We start from the raw sequence: 24,273 nt of genomic DNA, 5'->3' as shown, positions 1-24,273 counted from the left end.
TTTTAAAATAAAAGAAGAAAATTAAAAAGAGCTTTTAAAACGAGACGTGCGCCCGCCTCACAGATGCAACAGGGGGAGCTTTGCTTCGTCTGGACAGAGCTGATGGGAAGATGGATGGAGATAAATGCAGGTCAGTCCTGGAAGAAAACCTTCTAGAAGCTGCAGCAGACCCGAGACTGGGTTGGAGGGTCACCTCCCAGCAGGACAACATCCAACCAATTGCTGAGCCGTCATGTCGAGAGGATATACTTGCGTTATTATGCCATTATATTAGTTGAAAAAGGTGTCCAAATGACGTCATGGTTTATGGCGATAAGTTTTAGGACGATTTATCGTCCAGCAAAACTTGTTATCGTGACCGACCTACTCATGGATCAGTGCTTCTCTGCTTTTTTTTAATGCCTCTGATCCGTCAGTCGGAGCAGATGGCTGTTCTCACTGAGCCTGGTTCTGGTTCTGCTGCAGGTTTCTTCCCGTTAAAAGGGGAGTTTTCCTCTCCACTGTCGCTATAAGTATGCTCAGCGTGAGGGATTGCTGCAAAGTCGACGACTGGACCCAATATCTGGACTTGACTTCCCTAGATGGGGAAACTTTTCAGCAACTGCCGGGAATATTCGACAGAACTGACTTTGTAAAGAGCCTTGTGATTATAACAAATTGAATTGTCTGTGCTGGCGACCCAAACATCGTCTTGTGTTGCGTTCAAGGGCCGCACAACATCATGGTGGTGGCTGCAAATGACCGGTGGCCGCCCCTTTGGACAGCCCTGGTTTAATGTGTGCAATGTGTGCAAACTGTGACACAGTAGGGCTGGACCATAATTCAATAAAATATATATCGATAATTCAATAAAATAATTTCCCTTCCTTTTGCATTATATCATGTAGGTTAATATTACGTCATTACATCCTCACAACCAATCACGAAGCAGACCCAGGAACTAAGCTCCGCCCCCTAAAAGAGTTCTTTTTTCTTTTTTAAAACTTTGCAGTTTTGGTAAAAAGTTAGTTAAATAAAGGGTTGAGTTTGAATTCAGTGTTTGTGAGTTTTATCTTAAAATATGTTGCTAAGCAACAGCATAAAATGGGCAAGGCTGCACTTAAAATTTATGTTTTCAATTTGTTGCTAATTATCGATATCGATTGATATGATTTCTATTTTATCGATATGCTCTTTTTCTTCTATATCGTCCAGCCCTATAACACAAACTCAAGAACCTGAATCCAAAAGAGAATCTGTTGCAAAACCTGGTTAATCAAACCAGGTTTTGAGGAGGAGCTGTGATGCGAGTAAGAATGGGTAAAAAAAAACAAAACAAAACAAAAAACTCAGACGCCTTGCAGTTATTACTGCAGCACACTCTTCACAAATCTCCGTGGTGTGTGCCACGTTGCGTCGGTCCTCTTAAAGTTGCAGCGATAACCGCACGGCTCAGAGCGTCGGAGCGTGGACCTGTTTGCACACGCAGCAAAGTGAGGAGAAGCACGACGAGACAAAAGGTGTGAACCACTTCAAAGGTGGCTGTGGGCGACGGCTATGAGCGAAGGTGTGAGCACACTCAGCAGTTCCAGAGGAAGCGAGGGCGAGCAGCGCGCAGCAGCTGCAGCGCAGTAATCCAGGAAGAAGCGGGCCGGCTGCGGGGGCGGAGGGCCCTCGGTCCGGGAGCCTGACCTCAGAGCCGACGTGAGGTAGCAGACGGGCTCATCTTTAAGTTTCTCTCTGTGCACGGTGACCCAGGTGCACAGGTAGGAGGCGCTGAGCCACCTGCAGTCCCACAAATTGTCCGACAGGTGGATGCTCTTAAGCCTCCTTCAGAGGCTCCAAAGTCTCTGCCTCCAAAGACGTGAGCCGGTTGGACTTCAAGCTCAGCTCCTGGAGGTCTCTAAGCCGCTGGAAGACGGCAGGGTCCAGGTGAACCAGCCGGTTTCCGTCCAGGTTGAGTTCTTTCAGCCTCTGCAGCGGGTGGAAGAGCTCGGGCGGCACGCTCTCCAGGCCGTTGTTCTGCAGCAGGAGCGTGCGAAGGTTGCGGAGGTCCTGGAAGGCGTCGTAATGGACGCTCTGGAGCGGATTGAAGCTCAGCCTCAGGTCTCTCAGGTTGCTCAGCCCTCTGAAGCTACGTAAAGACAGCTCAGACAGGTTATTGTGGCCCAGATCCAGTGTGGCGAGCTTCCCGAGGGCCGTGAACAGGTTTGAGGGAAGTTTATCGATCTGGTTTCTGTCCAGTTTCAACTCCCTCAACCCAGAGAGGTCCCTGAACTGGTCTGGATGTAGAGACCACAGCCGGTTGCTGGAGAGGCTCAGTTTGGTCACTCTCGATAATCCGCTGAACACCGACGTGGGGAGGAACGCGATGCGGTTACCGCTCAGGTGGAGCTCCTTGAGGGACTGCAGCGCGTGAAAAAGGCCCTCGGGAAGGTGCGTCAAGGCGTTGTGCGCCAGCTGGAGGTTCTGCAGAGACGCGAGCTTGGCGAACAGAGCCGGATGGGGCTCCAGGATGTGGTTGTGAGACAGCTGCAGGTCTTGCAGATTGTGCAGCGCGTCGAAGACCCCGAGCGGAAGGTCTGAGATCTGATTGCCATCCAGCTGCAGGTCCGTCAGATTGCCCAAGCTCCTGAAGACATCGCGGGGGAGTTCTGTCAGCAGGTTCCTGTACAGATCCAGGAACTCAAGGCCCACCAGGTCCTTAAAGACGTCGGGCGGAAGAGAAGACAGGAGGTTCTGGCTGAGATCCAGATCTTTCAGACCCCTCAGACCGGCGAGGGATCTCTCCGACAGAGTCGTCAGGTTGTTGCACGTCAAGCTGAGCGCAGTCAGCTCCGTCAGGGAGGAGAAGCCGTCCGCCGGGAGGGTGACCACGCGGTTCAGCTCCAGGTTCAGATGTTGGAGCTGGTTTACGTCCCTCAGCGCCTCCAAGGGAACCTCTTCCAGCCGGTTACCACTCAGGTCCAGATCCCTAAGACCCGCTGCTCCTCTGAAACCAGCCTCTCCCACCTTTGTGATCCTGTTGTTGGACAGGACGAGCTTTTCCAACGAGGCGGAGCTCGCGAAGACGCCGCTCTCTATCTGGCTTATGCTGTTAAAGCTCAGCTGGAGCTCGGCGAGGCCGCCGGCTCCGTCCAGCGCGCCCTCCTGCAGCACTTCGATCTGGTTGTGGCTCAGGAACAGCGCCCTGAGGTTAGCCAACCCGTGGAGGGACCCCGGCGTCAGACGTTTGATCCGGTTCTTGCTCAGATCCAGGGTGAGCAGGGCGGGGCAGCCGAGGAACTGCTCCCGATGCAGCGCCGTCAGGCCGTTGTCGCGCAGGAGCAGCTTGGACAGCTTGGTCATGCTGGGCCACGCCGACCTGGACGACAGGAAGGCACTCAGCCGGTTGTGCGTCAGGTCCAGGACCTAAAGTTCACAGAACACGGAGGTTAGAGACGTGATTCACACATACACTGCAAAAAGGGAACTAGAATTAAGTGAAATTTTCTTGAAATCTGTGTATATTTCCTTGATTAGAGCAGGTAAATAAGACTTTTTGCCAATGGAATAAGATTTTTGCACTTAAAATAGGAACAATTCATCTCTATCATCTTATTTCAAGTGAAGGATGTCTAATTATCTTATTTTAGGGGTAAAAATTATCATTCCATTGGCAGATAGTCTTATTTTGCTCCTCAAATCGAAGAAAAATATACTAATTTCAAGATATTTTTGCTTACTTTTAGGTCCCTTTTTTGCAGTGTACAGACACATTTCTACATTTTTCTTTTACACCAGAACAATCATTTAGTGGGATCTACGCCTGTGGCCAAAGGTTTTGGCTGCGATCCGGTTGACGTGTGCCGTTGTTTCAACAAGTATTGTCCACGGCAGGCAACTGGAAGATCAAGTTTATTTTATATCAAATAAAAAAAAAACTAATTTTCTCTGTTTTCCACACAAAATGATCAGCTACCAGGTGTCATACACTGCAAAAAAAGGATCTAAAAACAAGTAAAATGTTCTTAAAGTTAGTCTATTTGTCCTCGATTTGAGCCAGTAAATACGATTATCTGCCAATGGAATGAGTATCTTTACCCCTAAAATAAGATAATTAGACATCCTGCACTTGAAATAAGATGATGGAGATGAAATGTTCCTATTTTAAGAGGAAAAATCTTATTCCATTGGCAAATAGTCTTATTTACCTGCTCAAATCAAAGGCAAATACACGTATTTTAAGAAAATTTAACTTATTTTGAGTTCCGTTTTTGCAGTGTAGAAGGTACACCTGGTCTGGCGTTCTGTTAGCTGTTACATCATCAGGGGAGGCAGATCATCCACTATTACCATCTAACATAGAAAGTACTCCTGGGTCAATGTGAGCTTCAGTGCTTTCTGTGTCTCTGCTCTGTCTTCTCTAAGCCCCAGTGGGTGGAGGCAGATGAGCGTTCACACTGAGCCTGGTTCTGGATCTGCTGGAGGTTCTCCTCCCTGTTAAAGGGGAGTTTTCCTCTCCACTGTCGCTTCATGCATGCTCAGTACGAGGGATTGCTGCAAAGCCATCAACAATGCAGACGACTGTCCACTGTGGCTCTACGCTCTTTCAGGAGGAGTGAATGCTGCTTGGAGAGACTTGATGCAACCTGCTGGGTTTCCTTAGAGAGGAAACTTTCTGACCAACCTGGAGGATCTGATGGAGTCTGACTTTGGAAAGAGCCTTGAGATTACATGTTTTATGAATTGGCGCTATAAATAAAATTTAATTTAATTGAATTGGTGTTGTTTATGCAGAAAGAAAAAATACAGTTCAGGGTTTTTATTGATCGACTTCCTAATCATAAACTCTTGCATTGTGCACTTTATTGGTTCCTTGCAGGACTATATTTGTTAAGCTAAAAATCTTGGAAAAATTCAACAGACACATTGAAGTTCCAGATGTCTTAAAACCAAAACATTGCCACCCGTACGTAAGCTTCTAGCAGCTGTCTCTGCTCTGTTCCAGACGTCCAGGATGTCAGAGAGAATCAGCGAAGTTAGAGAGCAGAAGAGCGGAAACACCAGTAAGCGTGTCACAGCCATGATGTTGGGCCACAGCTTTAGGTTTCAGAAGGTTACGCTTTCTATGCTCGCACAGAGGACACAGCAGGTTGCACACACCGCCAAACCTCAGAGCGCTGCTCCGTACCTGCAGCTCGTCCAGCCCGCGCTCGGGTATTTCCTCAATCTCGTTGTACGAGATGAACAGCTTCAGCGTTTCTGCTGGCACCGGAGGGATCCGCCTCAGTCCCTTGTCCTGACACGCGACGGTGGTCCGGTTGTCAAAGCAGCGACAGGCGGGCGGGCAGCGGTCCGAGGCCCGGGCCAGGAGGCCCAGAGAGGCCAGAGCTAGAGCTGCCAGCATCCTCAGCTGCAGCAGAACAGACAGAACCACAGACGTTCTTAGAGCCACATTAAAACCTGTTCAGATACGGTTTGAACCTTCTGTTGCACATAAAGCAGCACATAACTTAAAATAAAGAGTCAGTAGACATCATATTTCAAGTTGAGAAGCTTTCAGCATTTACGTTTTTGATATGCAACACTGCAAAAACGGATCTAAAAATAAGTAAAATGTTTTTAAAGTTAGTGTATTTGTCCCTGATTTGAGCCAGTAAATACGATTATCTGCCAATGGAATGAGTATTTTGACCCCTAAAATAAGATAATTAGACATCCTGCACTTGAAATAAGATGGTGGAGATGAATTGTTCTTATTTTAAGTGCAATAATCTTATTCTATTGTCAGATCATCTTATTTACCTGCTCAAATCAAGGACAAATACATTAACTTTAAGAACATTTTTACTTCTATTTAGATCCGTTTTTGCAGTGAAGGATTTCATTTGCAGAGTTTAGCTTCACGTCGTTTTGAATCGAGCCTTACCTCGCGTTGGGGAGCGGCGCTGCCTCGAAGCTGCTTGCTGCTGAAGTCGAAACAGACCGATCTTCAGACGTGATCGAAGATGAATGAGCAGGAAAAAGGGTCCGAGCTGCACACTGAGCGCATCGCAGCTAAGGAGATGTTCTTCAAGAGAAAAAGGGACTCCTAGTGGTCGCCTCCTGACTTGTTTCACAAAGGTTTCCTGTCACAGCTGCAGGTGCGTCTCAAAACAAAATGTGCAATAATTTCTGCCCGTCATCTCAGAAAGTGAAACTCGTACATTATGTGGAATCACTGCACATAGAGTGATGTTTTCCAAGTCTTTGTTTGTTGTAATTTTGATCATTATGAATCATTGATTATAAAACCCAAAAGAGTCAGAGTCTCAGAGAATTAGAATACTGTGGAAGTTGTTCACAAGGTTCTGCATCCAAGTGCATCAACAGAAAATTGAGTGGAAGGAAGACGTATGATTGGAAAGGTGCACCAGCTAAAGGGAGAACTGGACACTTTTCAGACCCTTTTTAAAAACATCTAATGTGATATTCTAATTTTCTGAGACACCAAATTTGGGGTTTTCTATACCTAAGCCATAATCATCAAAGTTATAAGGAGTAAAAACTTGAAATATTTTACTCCATGTGTAGTGAAGCTCTATAAAATAACCATTTCACTTTGACTGGCAAAGAATATTGCTCTCTTATGCAATATTCATTTTTTTTTAGATGTACCTGTATGTGGGCGTTGGCTCTAGAGCTCCTCTACTTTAACGGATCCACAATGAATCATTTCATAGTAGCTAAATATTAAAGCTATGCATTTTAATAAAAATAACTGTTGAGAATAAGAGAGCTTTAACCTTTGTCAAAGGAATGATATGCATATTGACGTATATATTAATCACAATATTTTATCCAGTAGGCATTCAGTAAACTAATAATCCTGCTCCACTTGTTTCGGAAGCGTTTCAATGGTGCGATTGTCTCATTTACCAGCAGGGGGCACTACACTCTTGGAATTACTGGGATTCGGTCAGTTTCTCTGATGTTTTGATTGATGATGGAGCAAAAAGTTATTTAAGGATAGTTTGCCCTCCATTCTTTGTATTACAAAATGTCCTTTTTCTTATGATTTAAAAAGTTGTGTTAATTCTATTCAGTCCTTTCTTTCTAGTGAACGATTGTTCCTCTCTCTGTAGCTGTTGCTTTACAAATAGACGCCCAGCATTGGTTTATTAATTGCCTTGAAGAAGGTTTTTATTTATTTATTGTATACAAAACTCAAGCTGTCAACTTTATTGCAAGACTCATTCATTCAAGTCAAGGAAATTGATGTTTTAAGATAAGATAGGCTTTATTGGAGACAATTATGTCACATCGGCTCAGTAATCATAGGAAGAAGGTGTCAAGTAGGACGAGGTGCATCATAAATATACAGTGTGTCCTCCTCGTTATACCATGGATCAAAAGAAGTAGGTAAGAAAAAGAAAAAAGAAAAACACAAAAAGAAATAAGGCAGAGGATGTCTTCTGTACATTCACGATGATTTATACGTGTGTGTGTATTGACATATATTCGGGTGTAGTGGCAGCAGAAGTCACTTCTTTCAGGATTATTGCAACTGCTTTTTCTTTTGTTGTCAGTTTGTGGTGGATGATTGTTAAAATCCCAAATGAACGACATCTACATGCGTCTAAATGGACTCCAGGAGCAGACGCCGGGCGTACAGTAGGTCACGGCGGCTGTAATCCCATCCAGATTATAGGTCAGGGCCTCGTCAGAGTGACTGGGGGGGGGGGGGGGGGGGGGGGATTGGCAGAGACGGCACCCATTATCACCGGCTGATGTGGGGATGAGTAGAGTAGGCCTTGGTTCTCTCCTCCCAGGAAAAAAAATATATGTTTAGGAACTGGGAGAATGAACCGGACTATTTCCTCTCAGATCAGCTGTAGTTTGTGGCTGGATCGATTCCTGCTGGCGTGCTCAGACTTGCACCAAATCGGCCAGTGCCGCGCGTTTAAACGCACATTAACCCAGCGTGTGGCGCACAGGAGCGGACCACCGCTGCCTCTTCGTTTCCCAAAGCCCGATAACACGTATTGACAGCTCCACATACAGCTGCTTTGCTTTTTTTTTTGTAATTAGTTTCCCCACAGCTGAGCGGCCTGTGATGCAGATGATGCTCCCTGACTGAAACACTGTGTTCAGACTGTGTGGCTGAAACGCTGCGGCTGATCTTTACGGCATCGATTCCTGCCGCCGTTACGACAGCAGCTCGTCCCGCCACCGTCAGCGCCCCTCAGTCCGCAGCGCTCCCAGGAGCAACCAGGACGTTTCCCGGCTGCAGAGCGAGGATGAGGCCCTGGATACGCTCCAACAGGTTCACATCGGTCCAGGTACCACTTTACCTTTGTTTACTGTATATTTAATCAAATCATGCACAGCTGAACTCTTCCTGCTCCACATCTAAGTGTCATTAAGGGGAATCCCGATTTAAGCATTTGGAGATGAGATAATTAAATCCCAAATCCTTCGTTTTAATTGGCAATAGTGGTCACACTACAAAAAGGGAACAAAAGTGAGTAGAATTTTCTTCAAATGAGTTTATTTGTCCTTGATTTGAGCAGCAAGTTTAAATAATTTGCCAACGGAAGAAGATTTTTGCACTTAAAAATAGGAACAACGCATCTCCATTGTCTTATTTCAAGTGCATTATACCCCTTATTTTAGGGGTCAAAAATACTCATTCCATTGGCAGACCATCTTATTTACCTGCTTAAATTAAGGACAAATAAACTAATTTAAAGAAGATTTTACTAACTTTTAGTTCCCTTTTTCCAGTGCAGAGGCTTACACTGCAAAAACGGAACTAAAATTAAGTACATTTTTCATTGATTTGAGCAGGTAAATAAGACTATTTGCCAATGGGATAAGATTTTTGCACTTAAAGTAGGAACGATTCATCTCCATCATCATTTTTCAAGTGCAGAATATCTAATTATCTTATTTCTACTAATCCCATTGGCAAATAGTCTTATTTACCTGCTCAAATCAATGAGAAATTGACTAATTTCTAGAAAATGTTACTTACTTTTAGTAAGTAAGTAAAAAAATGTTTGCAGTGTAAATGCATTAATCAACACCATGAAGGTTATTTTTTCCTTTATTTATTTAAACTATTCTCATTGAGGGGGGAGCGATTACACAGCAAGCTATATTAAAGATCTTTAAAAACAAGAATTACGTGCACCAAGTTTCAATTCATTGTGAATTTTCTAAAACTCTCACATGGTCAACAAAAACATGAACATAAATTTATCTGGGTTTGTAAATCATTACTTTTACCGTTAAAAACATGTTAAACGTTTAGAAACTTTCTAGACTGGTTATTTTTAAGTTATTTTTTACTGTTATGTATTAGATAAATGTCCAATAATTAAGTAAAACATGACTGTGGTAATATGCATTGACATCATCGTGTGGACATTTTGTTGATTATATTATTTATATTTTAGCACTTTTTCATTTTAACAACAATGCACAAACCTGATTTTTTTTAATAACCTCAGGTAAAGCCTTTCTTTTTTTGGCACTTGTGTTTGAAATAAATTAGTATGTAAATAAATAATGTGCTTTTCAGATTTTGAGGTTGTTTTTGCCATATTCGCATATTTCCGTTGTGTTCATGAATAAGCATCATCCCTTTTTACTAATAAATAATTACAAATACACCCAAAACAAACACCCTTGGTGTTGGTTAAATGTAAAGTTGCCAGCATCTTTACCTTCTCTAATTACTGGAAATGGACGATTTCTTTTAAACGGGTCGGTTTTCTGCCAAAGATTGGTTTTAACGCACAGCTCATAGATTTTTAACAGCGCTGATGTCAGACGCTTAATGTTAGCCTACTTTATTCACTCCACAGCCACGTTGGACGTGTGTTTGCTGTCCTGTTGAAACTCACAAAAAAAAAAAAACCTTCATAACTGGAAGGTTATGTTATCAGAGTCATAAATTAAAGCTTAGTAAATAATTTCTGCTTTTGTTTAAACTTGCAATACATTTACTCTCACTAAATCAGCAGGCATTAACCCTTTTGTCCCCACACGGCTGTCATGTTTCAATTTAAATCCGTAAGGAAATATTTATTTCCCGTACTATAATCTATAATTTATGAGTAAATACCATCTTTCTTTATATATATATATATATATATGTATATATATATATATATATATATATGTATATATATATATATGTTTATTAATTTTTTGTTTAATAACAACAAAACGCAACACGAAACAGAACAAAAGCTCAGCAGTGCAGTCCAAAGGAGACAAAAATAAAAATAAAATAGGGGGCGTACATACTTCCATCATTATTTAGTCCACATCTAAACATTTATGAAGGCTCGAGACAGAATAGTAGACGCGTGTCCTTCAGCATAATCCAAGAAGGGCTTCCATATGCGTCCAAAAATGAAAATACCATATTTCTAATTAGGCTGCACATTGTACAATTGGTTTAAAATGTCCAAACTAGTTTAAACTATGTCAAGAACAGACCAGAACGTTTTTTGCATTTGCTATATGCACAATTAATCAGGGATGCACCGAAAATTAAAATTTAGGCTAATATTGACATCCGATACTAATATTGCTGTTATAGCTGCATTATATGTATAATTGTATTTAGCTGCCCATACCAACGTAGAGAAAAAATTACCAGATCGCTTACATTGCTCCCATAATTCTGTCCTGCATCACCATCAGGGTCACATGACCAGACAAAAACCACATCACTGATTGATCCACCGCGGGACACAGACCGAAACAAAAATATCGGTTCTTAATATCGGCCCAGTTTTACATAACTGAACGATACCGATATATTAAAAAATGTATGAGATCGGCCGACGCTAATGCCGATATATCATGTATCGCTGTGATTAACGTCAACAGGATGCAACGATTACGCCACATTATTTAATGATCATTTTAAAAATAATCATCTTTATTTGTCATTGCAACATAAGTTCCAACGAAATTCGTCCCCTGCATTTAACCTTTCCCTTAGGGAGCGACGGGCTGCCATTGTGTGGCGCCTGGGGAGCATTCTGGGGCTTGCTCAGGGACCCGGAGTGTCAGTTTGTGGGATTCAAACCCAGAACCTTGCAGCCCCTGCAGTACACAAGTGCCCTGCTCTCTGTGGGCATCAGCTTGCAAAACAACAGTAAAACCAATTGAAACAATATATAAACACGTTTTAAATGTATTAAAAACAACAGATTGTACAATTATTGTCAGATAGAACCACTGAGTTGGGACAACATTGTAAAATATAAGGATTCTGTATCGGTTATCAATACATTTTGTGGTCACCTTCCACTTCTGCTTCATCCAGAAGGTTTTACAAGTGACTAATTCTGGTAGAAGATATTATATATATATATATATATATATATATATATATATATATATATATAAACCACTGAGCTATATTATACACTGGAGTGCTAATCACCCGCCGAGTCGCTTTGAAGCCACCAGCCGCCATATTGGTACTCCCTATTTTCCTCCAGTAACTAGGGAATATGTGCGCTTCAGCATCGAATAACGATGATTTTCTAATGTTCAGGGGGGGCTTAAATCTTTTAAAATGTCAAATGCCATATACTTTTATGTTATGTTGTTAAACTATCAAGTTCTGAGAAAGTCATGTGCTGAAATATTTTGCATTTTATATATATATATATATATATATATATATATATATATATATATATATATATATATATATGTATAAATAACAATATACAAAAACATATATTTACATATATGTATAGATATATTTACATATATACATATACACATACTTATATATATATATATATATATATATATATATATATATATATATATATATATACATATATAAATATATATTTAATATGAATAACATGTAAAATATTTCAGCACCTAATTTCCTAGTAGTTGATAGTGTTAGTAAATCCACTGACTGTGGAATTACCTATGAAATGTTTTCACACAGCCAGGAAACTGCTTGTTGTTGCAACCAAATCCTATGGGATTCTGGGAGAGTAGGGAGTAGCAAGATGGCGGCCAGCGACTTCAGTTTTTCGGCAAAATCAGCACTCCAGTGTATTATATAGCTCAGTGTATCCAACGCCTTCTTTCCGTCTTTGAACTTGAAAAACTCAGACGTCCCAGGAACGCTTAAACGCCACATCAGCTCCGAACGTCGTCTGGCTGATTTTTCTGCGCGGCACCTGAAGGCCGCAGCCCTGCCTGTCCTCGCTGACGTCACGCCACCCCTCCCTCCCTCCCTCGTCGTCGCCGTTGCTCTCCGGCGGTGAAGGCTGGACGGTTCCGTGTTGCCTCGTCTGGGCTCGTTTCTGCCAGAACGAACCGATTGTTCCGTGTGTTTTCGGACCCCGCCGGGCGAGGCTTGTTTCACCGCAGCAATGCGAGGAGCCAGAAGAGCGGGCTGGACCGAGGAGAAGAGCTGGGGGGATTGACTGACGGAGAGAGGCGGCCGCTTTTCTTTCACACACCCGCGGTCGGTCATTGATTTACATCCCGAGGCCGTGGCTGCCCCACCGGCGTCCAGAAACGCCGCCTCAGCCGGTTCTAGTCCCCCTTTAACGGGCTGTTAGTCTATCGGAGCCGTAGTTTGGACTTTTGTCCTGGAAAGCCTACCGTAGCTAGCTAACGGAAGGCATAAAGTCCCGGTTTCCTCCCTCCGCTGTGAACCGGCCCCTCCGGTGGTCCCACACCGGCTCCTCCTGGATGTTTTAGCCTCCGTTTCTCCTGCATGATGCGGCTGAAGGTGAACCAGCAGGATTGGCTTTAAAGGTCCAGCCGGGTTCTGGAGGAATGATCCGGTAAAGTGAGTGTGGGGGGTTCTGGGGGTGGGTGGGTAAGGGGGGTGAGGGCTGTTTTTGTTGGAGACATGCGGTGGAGGTGGACGGTACCGGTTTGTTTTTAACGCATCACCTTAATCTGGATCACCGTCTGGGGTGACCTGCGCTGCCTTCACGGACCGTAGGAATGAGGAGTGTCGGGACCTGAAGCCGTCCTCCTCATCTTCACCTGGACTTTTTTTTTTAATTTTTATTTTATTTAAATTGTTTTTGTCTATTTTTAACAAAGTGTGAACAAAAACCAAACAAACTGCTGTTATCTCCTGGAGGATTCACTCAGGGAAGAACAATGTCTTTGCGCACGGCGCTGCCTGGAAACGAGCGGAACCAGGACCACGTAAGTAAATTAAGCACACAAGGGAGACCGATTAACAATTAAATTAACAATTAACAGACAAATTAAACCGACAGTCATGTTTTTAAAATTTGTCGGAGGAAGCCGGAGTACCCGGAGAGTACGCACACATGCACAGGGAGAGCATGCTCCGTGCAGAAAGTCTGGGATTAGAACCCAGGACCTTCTCGCTGCTAGGCCGCAGTGCCCACCAGCTTTGCATCATTTAATAGAACGTCATATATATATATATATATATATATATATATATATATATATATAATGTCATTTAGTTCGGTTATACTATTAGAACTGCATTACTGTTTGTACACAGGGCTGTATAATTATGTTTTTCTTTCTATTAACTTCTATGAACTTTAAGTTATTTCATTTTTTTAATCTATCTGCATCAGCGTTTACCATCCAGAGCCGTTTATTGCCCTCAGTCCTGCTAACTAAACGATATATATATATATATATATATATATATATATATATAATGTCATTTAGTTCGGTTATACTATTAGAACTGCATTACTGTTTGTACACAGGGCTGTATAATTATGTTTTTCTTTCTATTAACTTCTATGAACTTTAAGTTATTTCATTTTTTTAATCTATCTGCATCAGCGTTTACCATCCAGAGCCGTTTATTGCCCTCAGTCCTGCTAACTAAACGAGAAACGTTACGTTACCAAGTGAGAAAAGACAACGTATATATTTTTTTAATAGAAATATCTACTCTTTTATATAAGAACCATCAGTTATTTCTATTTATAATAGTTGCACTTTCTGTGTCGTTCTGTTGGACATTTAGCACAACCGGTGCACGATGACACAACTGAAAAACACCCAAAAAAACACGCATTTTTATTAAATTTTGTTTAAAAAATCTCATAGTTAGTTGGTTCTTTGTTGTTTTTAGCCAAAAGGTTGCAGAGCTGCCCTATAGCATCACAGGGGAGACCGCTGGCTGGACAGATGAGGGACGATCAGAGGGCCGTGTCCAACCGCGGTCAGAGAAAGTTGAGTGGAAGGAAAAAGTGTGGCAGGCAAAGGTGTAAAAGGGAGAATCGCTGTCGGGTCTAAGGAGGAATACGGCAGTAAAGTTAGCTTTTCATTTGGTAGTTTGAGTGATGGTCTGGTTCTGATCCGCTGGGTTTTCTGTGCATTGCTGTCAATTCAACCGTCTTCTGCTGACAGACTTTTTGTACACGGCAACAACACAAAAAAAGAAGAAAATTTGTGTATTTGTCCTTGATTTGAGCAGGTAAATATGATTATCCGCCAAATGGAATAAGATGTTTGCACGTAAAATAGAAAGAATGTCTTTTATTTCCTACATGCTGTTTAAATTATGATTAACATTGACACAGCTGTGCATGAAACCAGCTGCTTTTTGTGGCGATCCTACCTGAGAGCGTTAACTAACTGACTAATTGGTCGGTTAGGCAAATATCGACTTCTGCTTAATTAAGCCCAGCTTTTTACTTTATTTTTTTTTTTTTAGAAATTCTCAAAACTTCAACCCATATTAGCAAATAAAAAGACTCGTTAATAGATACGTACCCAGAGGGGGTTAGAGTAAGAGTAGCACTACTTCCGCATATTTTTACTCAAGTAAGAGTAAAAAGTATTCAGTGAGACGGCTACTGAAGTACAGAGTAACTAATCATAACAGCTGATGATTTAATATTTCAAAATTGTAAATTAGACAAACAAAAATACGTTATGTGTAAATTCTGGTATTTTAATGACAAAAGATACACTTTAATACATTTTCTGTTCAACATTAAACTTGAAAGCCAACACTTGCAGCAGTTAATATATATAAAGTATGTTAGAACAGTGAAAAATACGTCCAATGGCAATAAAATGCAGTTTACTGTACGTTCGTCTGACCTCCAAATGGCTCCATAATCTCAGCAGGTAGAAAATAACATTAAAATAACAAAGCTAAGAAGTCTCACTTTAACATAAACTCCAGGTTTTTGTCTCTCTGGTGCAATTTTTGTTCTTTATTCATGAAGTTACTCAAGAGCAGCGATACTTGAGTAATAATATGATTTAAGTAAAAGTAAAAAGTACAGCGCAAAAAAAACTACTCCTAATTGTACATTTTGCTCAAAAAGAAAATGTAACTGAGTAAATGTAACTAGTAACTATCCACGTCTGTACATATCTGCTCTATCTATCTATCTATCTATCTATCTATCTATCTATCTATCTATCTATCTATCTATCTATCTATCTATCTATCTATCTATCTATCTATCTATCTATCTATCTATCTATCTATCTATCTATCTATCTATCTATCTATCTGTTTTTTTTAACTGGATAAGTTTTTAAAGAGGAGAAAATGAGCTTCAACTAACAGCGAGCCATTCTGGATCACCAGTTTCTATAAATATGATGAGAAAAACTAAACGCCTTCAAATCCCGTTAATTTGGACCCCCCCCCCCCTCCTGTGAGCCGATGGGAGGCGTGAACGGAGACCTGGGAGGAGGAAGGGGTGAGATGCAGGTTCTAATCATGAAACGTCTCCACCTCCCCCCCTCAGCTGATCAATAATTAACCGATCTGATGCAGCTCTGGCCACGCCCATGTCGTCCTCTCCACCCCTCCCTCGTCACCTTGGGGTTTTTATTTGTCTTTTTGTCCGTCTTGTTGGACCTGTAGCAGGACGGCGCTCTGCCACGAAATGTGCTTCGTCAGGCCGGCCGTGCGTTCCTCTGCCTCTGTAGCAGCATCTGTGACTGCAGCTGTAGAAAGTATCCCCCGTCTCTGTCTTAAAGGCTCTCGCCAGGAGTGGCAGCCTAAAATAGTAGAGATGCACCGAGCGGCTGCACAGAGATCAGAATCGCCCAATTTTCCCCGAATAATCGGTAATCAGCCATCCAGATAATTAAAAAAATCCAAATTTTTCTTACATCTTATTTAATAAATGCCTCAAAACTTGAAACTACAGTTTTCTGACACATCAACCAAGACCTTAAACGTACAATATATTAAGCTCTGGATGTTAATAAATAGAAGTTAGAGACAATATTAAGCTCTTCGGTTTAATAAATAAAAGTTAGACGCGTGCTTTCTGCACAAATGTAGATAATCTTGTAATTCTTTCATTTGCTGTTGGGTTCATTCAGAACCGCCGCCTCCATCCAAGAACCTGCAGCCCGTGGTTTCACCCGGAGTCGGTCGAAATCTGAATCGGCAGTTTAGACCTCGAGGGAAATTCAACCCGGTATTTAGGGCTGAACGATTTTGGAAAATAATCTAATTGCGATTTTTTTTTTTTCTTAATATTGCGATTTAATGCGATTTTTTTTTTTTTCCCAGTTTAATTTATCATGTCTTTTTAAACATATACAAACAACAAAACATTTTGTTTCATCGCTGTGCAGATTAGGTGCTAAAACACCCACAGCATCTAAACTCAGAGCAGAAATGATCGCGTTCTGCCTACAATATATTTCAACCAAAATTGCAATTTTGACTTTTCTCCGCATTAACCACACGCAACAAAAATGGCGTCTAAATAAAGACGTTTGTAAAGAAGGACTATTTAAAACAAGAACTTTTAATGTTTCTATTAATCAGAATATTGTTCAAGAGAACAGCTTTTAGTTGATTTGGACATCAATCCTTGTTAAACATAAAGTCCAACCAACAAGCAAGTCTATGTATTAAACTGATTGACCTGTACTTAATGCTATGTATGATTATATAAACTCTAAAACAAGTAATAAAATTAGATTATCTCACTGCTGCAACTGTCTTCCCTTCCATGTGGAGGCAAACCCACTTTAAACACCTAATAGATGTGTCTAATTCCCTGATTGTTACATAGCCAAAAATTGCAGACTCTGCGATTTGGAAATTGCGTTTTTTTAAATTGCGATTATATTGAAATTAATTAATTGTTCAGCCCTACCGGTATTGGCCAAAAAAATAAAGTCTGATGGGTAAATCTCTGAAGCTGTAGAAAGTACCCCCCGTCTTTATCTCAATGTCGCTCGGCTCTCCTGTCCAACAGTAGCTGCAGCACCCGTCTGACAGCCAGGAATTCAAATTGTCAATTTTTTCCCCAGTTAGCTCCGATTGGCTGTTGGCGGGTCAAAACCCCAAAAAATTCAAGCTTTTTAAAAACTTTTCTTTTTACTTAAATAAGTGAGAACCTAAGAAGTCCCAATATTCGGACTGCAAACGCATCAGTGAGCAAGCGTGGACGGTGAATTTAAAACCTAACGTCACCCAGAAAAGCCCAGATTGGTTGAAGGAGACACGCTGGAGTCAAAGGTGCAGCTGTAGAAAGTTTCCCCCACCTTTTACCTCAGGGACACTTTCTCAGCCGAAAATACACCGCAGTCCGTCTGGATTCAAAGCTTTAACAAAAGGCCTTCTTCCTGCTGAATCCCAGACCTGCAGCTGGCAAAACACACAATACTTCCTCTCCTGTTTGGAAAGGATGTTTTAAGGCGCATATCATCACCCCCTCAAACCCATTCTAATTCAATTAGCAGCTATTTATTCATTTTTGTACAGTATAACTTTGTTAAATCGAAGTCTGAAAACTACAGAATGAACCGAGCCCCCCCGCCCGGGTTTTTTTTTTTTTTTACACGTGGGTGTTTATTGGCTGCAGCCCCCCTCCTGGATCCATTAGCACCCTTATAAGAAGCCAAACACAGGAGGTATTTTGATATTTACACAGGCCTGTTGCTGCTTGATTGAACCCTTGGTGTTATGCTACGACCAAGCATAGCGTACGCATATTTATTTATATAGCGCTTCAGATGAAACAGCTCAGGTTTGACCAAAGTGCTGCACAACAACTACCACAGAAGACGGAGATAAACGTATTTAATAAGAAAGCTAAAAAACATTAATACAGCACAATTAAATCGTGTGATCGTGATGTAGGAACCACCAGCAGCATCTGGTGGTTCCTAGACCACCAGAGGTTTAGGAACTTCAACTACTGGTCTAGTAGTAGAACTTCCTAGACCATGGTCTAGGAAGTTCAACTACTAGACCAGTAGTTGAAGGTGTGATGAAGTGCCGTGGCTAATTACCGTTAACGAGGCGTTACCGTAATCCAGCTTGCTTTAAAATTGTGTAGATCACTGATTCCAGGTCACACCTAGAAGGTCTGGGATGAAAAAAAATTATTTTGCCCCAAAGTTAGCGTGGTCGTCGAACCCAAGGTTGTCCTCCATTTTTACCTGTAAGTTGGTGAATAGATCAGCATCAAGGGAACTGGTGGCAGATTTAGGACTGAATACAATCACTTCCTTTTTACATCAATTATCACCCGCCTTCTTGATGCGTAGACAGTCAAGAAGGCGCTGATGTCGTCAGCATAGAAATGCATACAGCTCCAGAGTGAGGTTGTCTTTGGCTGCATCCGCCTGTTTATGTTTCTATTCCATCACCCAGGCTAAAAGAACACCAGGCGTCCCGCAAGTAACTTCAATTATTACATTTTGCCGAAGGAACAGCAGTTTTCTTTGAGGAGGAAAAAAGATCTTTATTTTCTTGTGCGGAAATTTCTTTTTTTTCTCACAAAAACGTAAATTTTTATTAAAGAAAACAGGAACTAAACATGTAGGCAGCAAAATTGTCCGTTTCCAGGCACTGGAAAGGCCTCTAGGTGCACCGCATTTCATCAGAGACCGGAAAACAACCGCGCGTAAAACACGACAGACTGATAAAATTACATTTTAGCTAAGAAAACATAGGTTTTGTTTAGATATTGGTGCTCAAGACCTACAAAGGGCACCGAATGTAGAGTCAGGGCAAAAGAAAGCACAGCCTCTGTCAGTACTATAGATTTGCATATCAGGCCATAATAAAATGATCTGGACCTTACTAGGCACAGAAATTATTTAAATAAAAAAAAAACACAACAGATACTAAACAAAGATAAAGACTAAATGGAAAAGTGGTGTGTTAAAAAAACTAAGTACACCCACGGGTGTATGCTAACACAACACCAAAGTGGAAAGACAACAGCAATGGCATTAGAAATGTTGCTGTGCATCTCTCTTTAAGGACTGTAAGGTCAATTTAAGTAAAGGAAAATTAATAAAAAAGCGCTCTATTTGTTGTAAAAGACACACAGCTGCTCAAACAATGAGCCGCTGCTGGAAGTTTGAAACTCTTCCAACATGGTGAGAACATCCAGAAACTCTGTACTGACGAGGAATAAATAGAAAGAAAAGATGGGAGGAAAGCAAAAGGCCAAAGAACGGCGCATGCTAGCTGGGCTAACGCTAGCTGGGCTAACGCTAGCTGGGCTAACGCTACAAGTTAGCGCTACAGCAAGCAGACTTAAATCGGAGGCAACCAGACTTTCGTTCAATTCTTCCTGAAAATTTTTTTGACAACCTATCTGGAAAGAACTGAACAAAAGTCCCGCCGCCTCCGATTTAAGTCCGTTTGTTGTAGCGCTAACTTGTAGCGTTAGCCCAGCTAGCGTTAGCCCAGCTAGCGTTAGCCCAGCTAGCATGCGCCGTTCTTAGACCTTTTGTTTTCCTCCCATCGTTTCTCGGCTAACTGAGAATTTGCACCGGCAAGGTAGCGCTACATCTTTATATCCCAGGAACAGTTTTCTGAATTAATAGTTGCAGTATTTTGTGCGCGATGGTGGAGCTCAACTGTATCGTTAACGCGATATCGCGTATCGCAGTGTGCATAATCGCAAAGAACTGCCTGGAGTGCAATAAGTGTTTGCTAATTATTTAATCACCCTGCATTCAGACTCTCGGTTCCCCTCATATGTTCGGTGGCATTTGTTGTTCAATGCAAGATAAGGTGGATAACAAACTACGGCTAAGTGGTTTCATCGCCAAAACGTCACAAGTCGGACCGAGGTAAGCAACATTTTCAGTAAAACCTTGAGTTTGAGATGGAAATGATGAAGGTTTTGTTTTTTAGTAGCAGGGTAGGCTACTCATTATCTAGGTTCTGTTTGCTATGACTCTAAAAGTAGAAAGACATTAACGCATTTTTTTTTTTTTTGTATTTATCGCAACATTTCTCAATAGTATCGCGTGTTGCAACTTTAACTAAAGTCGTGCAGCCCTAACGAGGACCTCTTTCCTGTCACTCAGCTTTCAATTAAAGGCCATTAGTGGCATAACAAAATAATTTTCTGAAGAGTAAAAGACAAAAAAAGAAACTTAAGTTGCATTTATTTTAATGGGAATCTTATTATTGCGAATAGTTTTGAATAGTTTATTTGTCTACATTTCCGTCCCCCCAACGGATAAACGCAAAGAACACGTTGGCACTAGACAGCTTAGAGTTAAAGTAGCAGTAAAATGTCAAATTCAAACACAGAAAGTCCCTATAAACGGTCGTGTTTGTTGTTGCAGATCTTCGGGGAGGGACTGTGTCGCTCGGGGCTAGTCATGAGTTTTCTCTCTCTGTCTCCGTGTGTGTGTGTGAGGGCGAATAAAGAAGGAAGTCCTACAGTGGGTGTAGGCGGTTGCTTGTGAGCACATGTACAGCCAGAACACCAACATGTCCGTCTGCAGAGAGGCTTCCTGGGCAACCGGGGGGATCCGTGAACCCTTCGTCCAGACATGTCGGCCTGCCGAGCCCCTAGAAACACAGCGCATACAGTCAGAAACAGCCCCGGGCCTGCCGAGGCCAACTGAGCCGTGCATGATTGGTATCAAATCAGCCAGGCTGCTATTAGGTAACCTACATTTGTCACAACGCCTCGCTCTGCTGCATCAGAAGTGGTGGCCCAAAGGTCAGAGAAGTGGGAAAGCGAAAGGGGGAAATGTCCCTCACTGAGTTACCGTCCATTCTCTGGGTTTAACCGGGCAGCCAGAGTGCCCACGAGCAAGTCACCGGGCCTCCCAGTGTACTGGGCTGTGGCTGCTGTGAAAGTATGAAACCTGTGAGCCCAGAGCTGAGCGGCATTAGAGAAGGAGCTTAAGAGCTTAGCGGACCTTCCTGTAACCGGGTCTGTGAGCAGCGCGTCAGAGGCACGTTCTAAAAGGAACATTTATGGATTTACTTTCATCCCTCAGATTTGTTTTCCAGCTTAAGGCCGCCGGCGTCACAACCTGCCCGTTGTTTTTCCGCCTCGCGTTCTCAGACGTGGCTCCGCTGGCATCGTCTTCCTGGAGGAGAAGAGGAACAGAATCTGCTTACGGTGCAGCTTTGTTTTAAAATAAAAGTTAACATGCAGTTAAAAAGCTTTTTCTGGATGGTTGTGCGCCAATAAACCTGCCAATGAGCAAAACTGTCCAGTTTTCTCCTATTTGGCGGGTCGACTAATTCTGAAAATCCGATTTATTTCCTGTTTATTCAATGCTTTAAAACCGAAGAATGCCATTTCTTGCGGTCTGTGAACGCATCGGCAACAACGGTTAGGGCCGACTCCGGGTTTATTAGCTTCCTTTAAACCTCCTTTTGTCCTCTATTAACTGCCATTTCATTCCTTAAAGATGCGTTTTAATTTAATTGTGTAAAGAATGTCAATTATCTGTTTCTCTGCCTGAGTTATACTTAACTACAAAAAAAAAAAAAACTGTACCAGGGAGGCACGATATATCAGCGCTAACATCGATATCGGCTGATTTTGGTCGTTCCTTTTAACATTTGTGTTGATCCGATGAATAAAACTGTACCGATTTTTATTTAAAATATATATATATATATATATATATATATATATATATATATATATATCGGCCCAGATTTTCATATCAGCGCATCCCTAAACTGATTTAATTGATACTGTCAATAAAAAAAATGAATAAAAAATAGGATAGAGTACATGCATTTTAAAAATGACCTTGATTTATTAATCTTGGGTAATTAATGCAGAAGAACAACCCAAATCCTGATGATGTTGCTAAGAACAGATGAAAAAAACATAAAAATAATAATTGACATAAAAAAAAACTGGAAACTGTTTATTTCAATAGGACAAACCTACAAAATGATTTGCTAATCCCTTTCCTTCAAAAATTACTCCTTTATCTGTTTAAATTAGATTTTATGGCCTGCAGTTTATAACGAAGCAGGAGAAAACAAACAAAAAATACCTGAATTTGGGTTAATTTAAAAAGAAAATGTTGTTTTTGCAGCCAGGAGGCACTTGTGACTTCACAGTTTTGGCTTTTGTATTAAAAACGTTTGGAAAACATTTATTAAAGCTTTATTTAACCAGGAAAGTCACCATTGAGATTAATAATCTCTTTTCAAGAGAAACCTGGTTAAAAAAAAAACTGCTTTAGGGTAAAAACCGCTGCGTGTTTTGTGCGAAATATTCAACCACAAAAAAAAAAAAAACTCCAGCAAAGGGATGACGTTTCCTTTTTTTCTGAATTGAATACAGTTTAGTTTCAAGTTGTGCAGTTTTGCACCATAATCTTTGCACTACAAACATGGTGGAACATTCTGCACACTTTTTTTTTTAAATTGCTTTTCTCCTGCAGTGTTATGTTCTTATCACTGCTGCACTCCATATTGTAATGTTATTTAATTTCAACTGCAATCTCATTACACTGTCGTAAGCTGTAGGCATGGAAATTTCGTTCTGTACTTACAAAATGACGAGAAAGTTTGTCCAAGACATAAAGTTCATAAGAATAAAGTCAGAAAAATGCAGACGTCGACATTCGCTACTAGGGCTGAACAATTTTGTAAAATAATCTAATTGCGAGTTTTTTTTCTTAATATTGTGATTTAATACGATTTTTTTTCCCAGTTTAATTTATCATGTGTTTCAAAATATATACAAACAACAAATCATTTTGTTTCCTCGCTGTGCAGATTAGGTGCTAAAAGACCCACAGCATCTAAACTCAGAGCAGTAATGATTGCTTTCTGTCTACAATATATTTCAACCAAAATTGCAATTTTCTCCGCATTAACCACAAGCAACAAAAATGGCCTCTAAATAAAGATGTTTGTAAACAAGGACTATTTTAAATATGAACTTTTAATGTTTCTATTAATCAGAATATTATTCAAGAGAACAGCTTTTAATTTAATTGGACATCAATCCTTGTTGAACATAAAGTCCAACCAACAAGCAAGTCTATGTATTAAACTGATTGACCAGAACTTAATGCTTTGTATGATTATATAAACTCTAAAACAAGTAATAAAGTTAGATTATCTCCCTGCTGCAACTGTCTTCCCTTCCATGTGGAGGCAAACCCACTTTAAACATTTTACCAACACCTAATGGACGCGTCTGATTCACTAATTGTTACATAGCCAAAAATTGCAGACCTCTGCGATTTGGAAATTGCGTTTTTTTAAATCACGATTATATTGAAAATGCGATTAATTGTTCAGCCCTATTCGCTACGACCTCCGGCGGCTCGTCGGTCCAGTTGTCAGGCCGTAGATTTTATTCTCTTTTCCCAGGAAGCGACGCTGCAACACGGCCACTGGTCAAAACCACTGAGCTATATAACACACTGGAGTGCTAATCGCCGCTGTTAGAACGAGTCGCTTTGAAGCCACCAGCCGCCATATTGGTACTCCCTATTTTCCTCCAGTAACTAAGGAATATGTGCGCTACAGCATCGAATAACTAGGATTTTCTCATGTTCAGGGGGGACTTAAAACTTTTAAAATGTCAAATGCCATATAGTTTTATGTTATGTTCTAAAACTATCAAGTACTGAAAAAGTCATGTGCTGAAATATTTTGCATTTTATTTAAATATATATATATATATAGAACATTTATAAATATATAGATAACAATATACAGAAACATATATTTACACATATATATATATATATATATATATATATATATATATATATATATATATATATATATATATATATATTATATGAATATATATTATATGAATTTATATTATATGAATATATATATATATTATATGAATATATATATATATATTTATATTATATGAATATATATATATATATTATATGAATAACATGTAAAATATTTCAGCGTATAATTTCCTAGAAGTTGATAGTGTTAGTACATCCACTGACTGTAGAATTACCTGTGAAACGTTTTCACACAGCCAGAAAACTGCTTGTTGTTGCAACCAAATCCTATGGGATTCTGTGAGAGTAGGGAGTAGCAAG

General features: G+C 40.9%; 2 protein-coding genes across 6 annotated transcripts in view; one reads left to right on the top strand and one right to left on the bottom strand.

Annotated features, from left to right (window-relative positions):
* Window positions 1-1,141: 1,141 nt before the first annotated feature.
* si:dkey-182i3.11 (insulin-like growth factor-binding protein complex acid labile subunit) lies at window positions 1,142-6,481 on the bottom strand. Its single transcript, XM_021321441.2, has 3 exons — window positions 5,891-6,481; window positions 5,153-5,374; window positions 1,142-3,390 (listed from the first exon to the last, which is right to left on the bottom strand). The coding sequence occupies exons 2-3, from the start codon at window positions 5,366-5,368 to the stop codon at window positions 1,801-1,803; spliced, it is 1,806 nt and encodes a 601-aa protein (XP_021177116.2). The 5' UTR covers window positions 5,369-5,374; window positions 5,891-6,481; the 3' UTR covers window positions 1,142-1,800.
* A 1,722-nt stretch (window positions 6,482-8,203) lies between these two features.
* mark4 (microtubule affinity regulating kinase 4) overlaps window positions 8,204-24,273 on the top strand; it is an 86,058-nt gene continuing 69,988 nt past the window's right edge. For 3 of the 5 annotated variants that reach the window (XM_036149477.1, XM_036149480.1, XM_036149481.1), the window contains exon 1: window positions 12,024-13,167. In XM_036149477.1, the coding sequence (XP_036005370.1) occupies window positions 13,120-13,167 (48 nt within the window). In that variant the 5' untranslated portion in view covers window positions 12,024-13,119. Of the gene's footprint in view, window positions 8,283-12,023; window positions 13,168-24,273 lie in introns of those variants that run through there. The other 2 variants (XM_036149478.1, XM_036149479.1) reach the window with 2 other exon arrangements.

The sequence above is a fragment of the Fundulus heteroclitus genome, chromosome 18 (genome assembly GCF_011125445.2).
Source record: "Fundulus heteroclitus isolate FHET01 chromosome 18, MU-UCD_Fhet_4.1, whole genome shotgun sequence".
Taxonomy (NCBI): Eukaryota; Metazoa; Chordata; class Actinopteri; order Cyprinodontiformes; family Fundulidae; genus Fundulus; species Fundulus heteroclitus.
The sequence above is the reverse complement of the archived record's forward strand: the minus strand, read 5'-3'. Positions and strand labels throughout refer to the sequence as shown.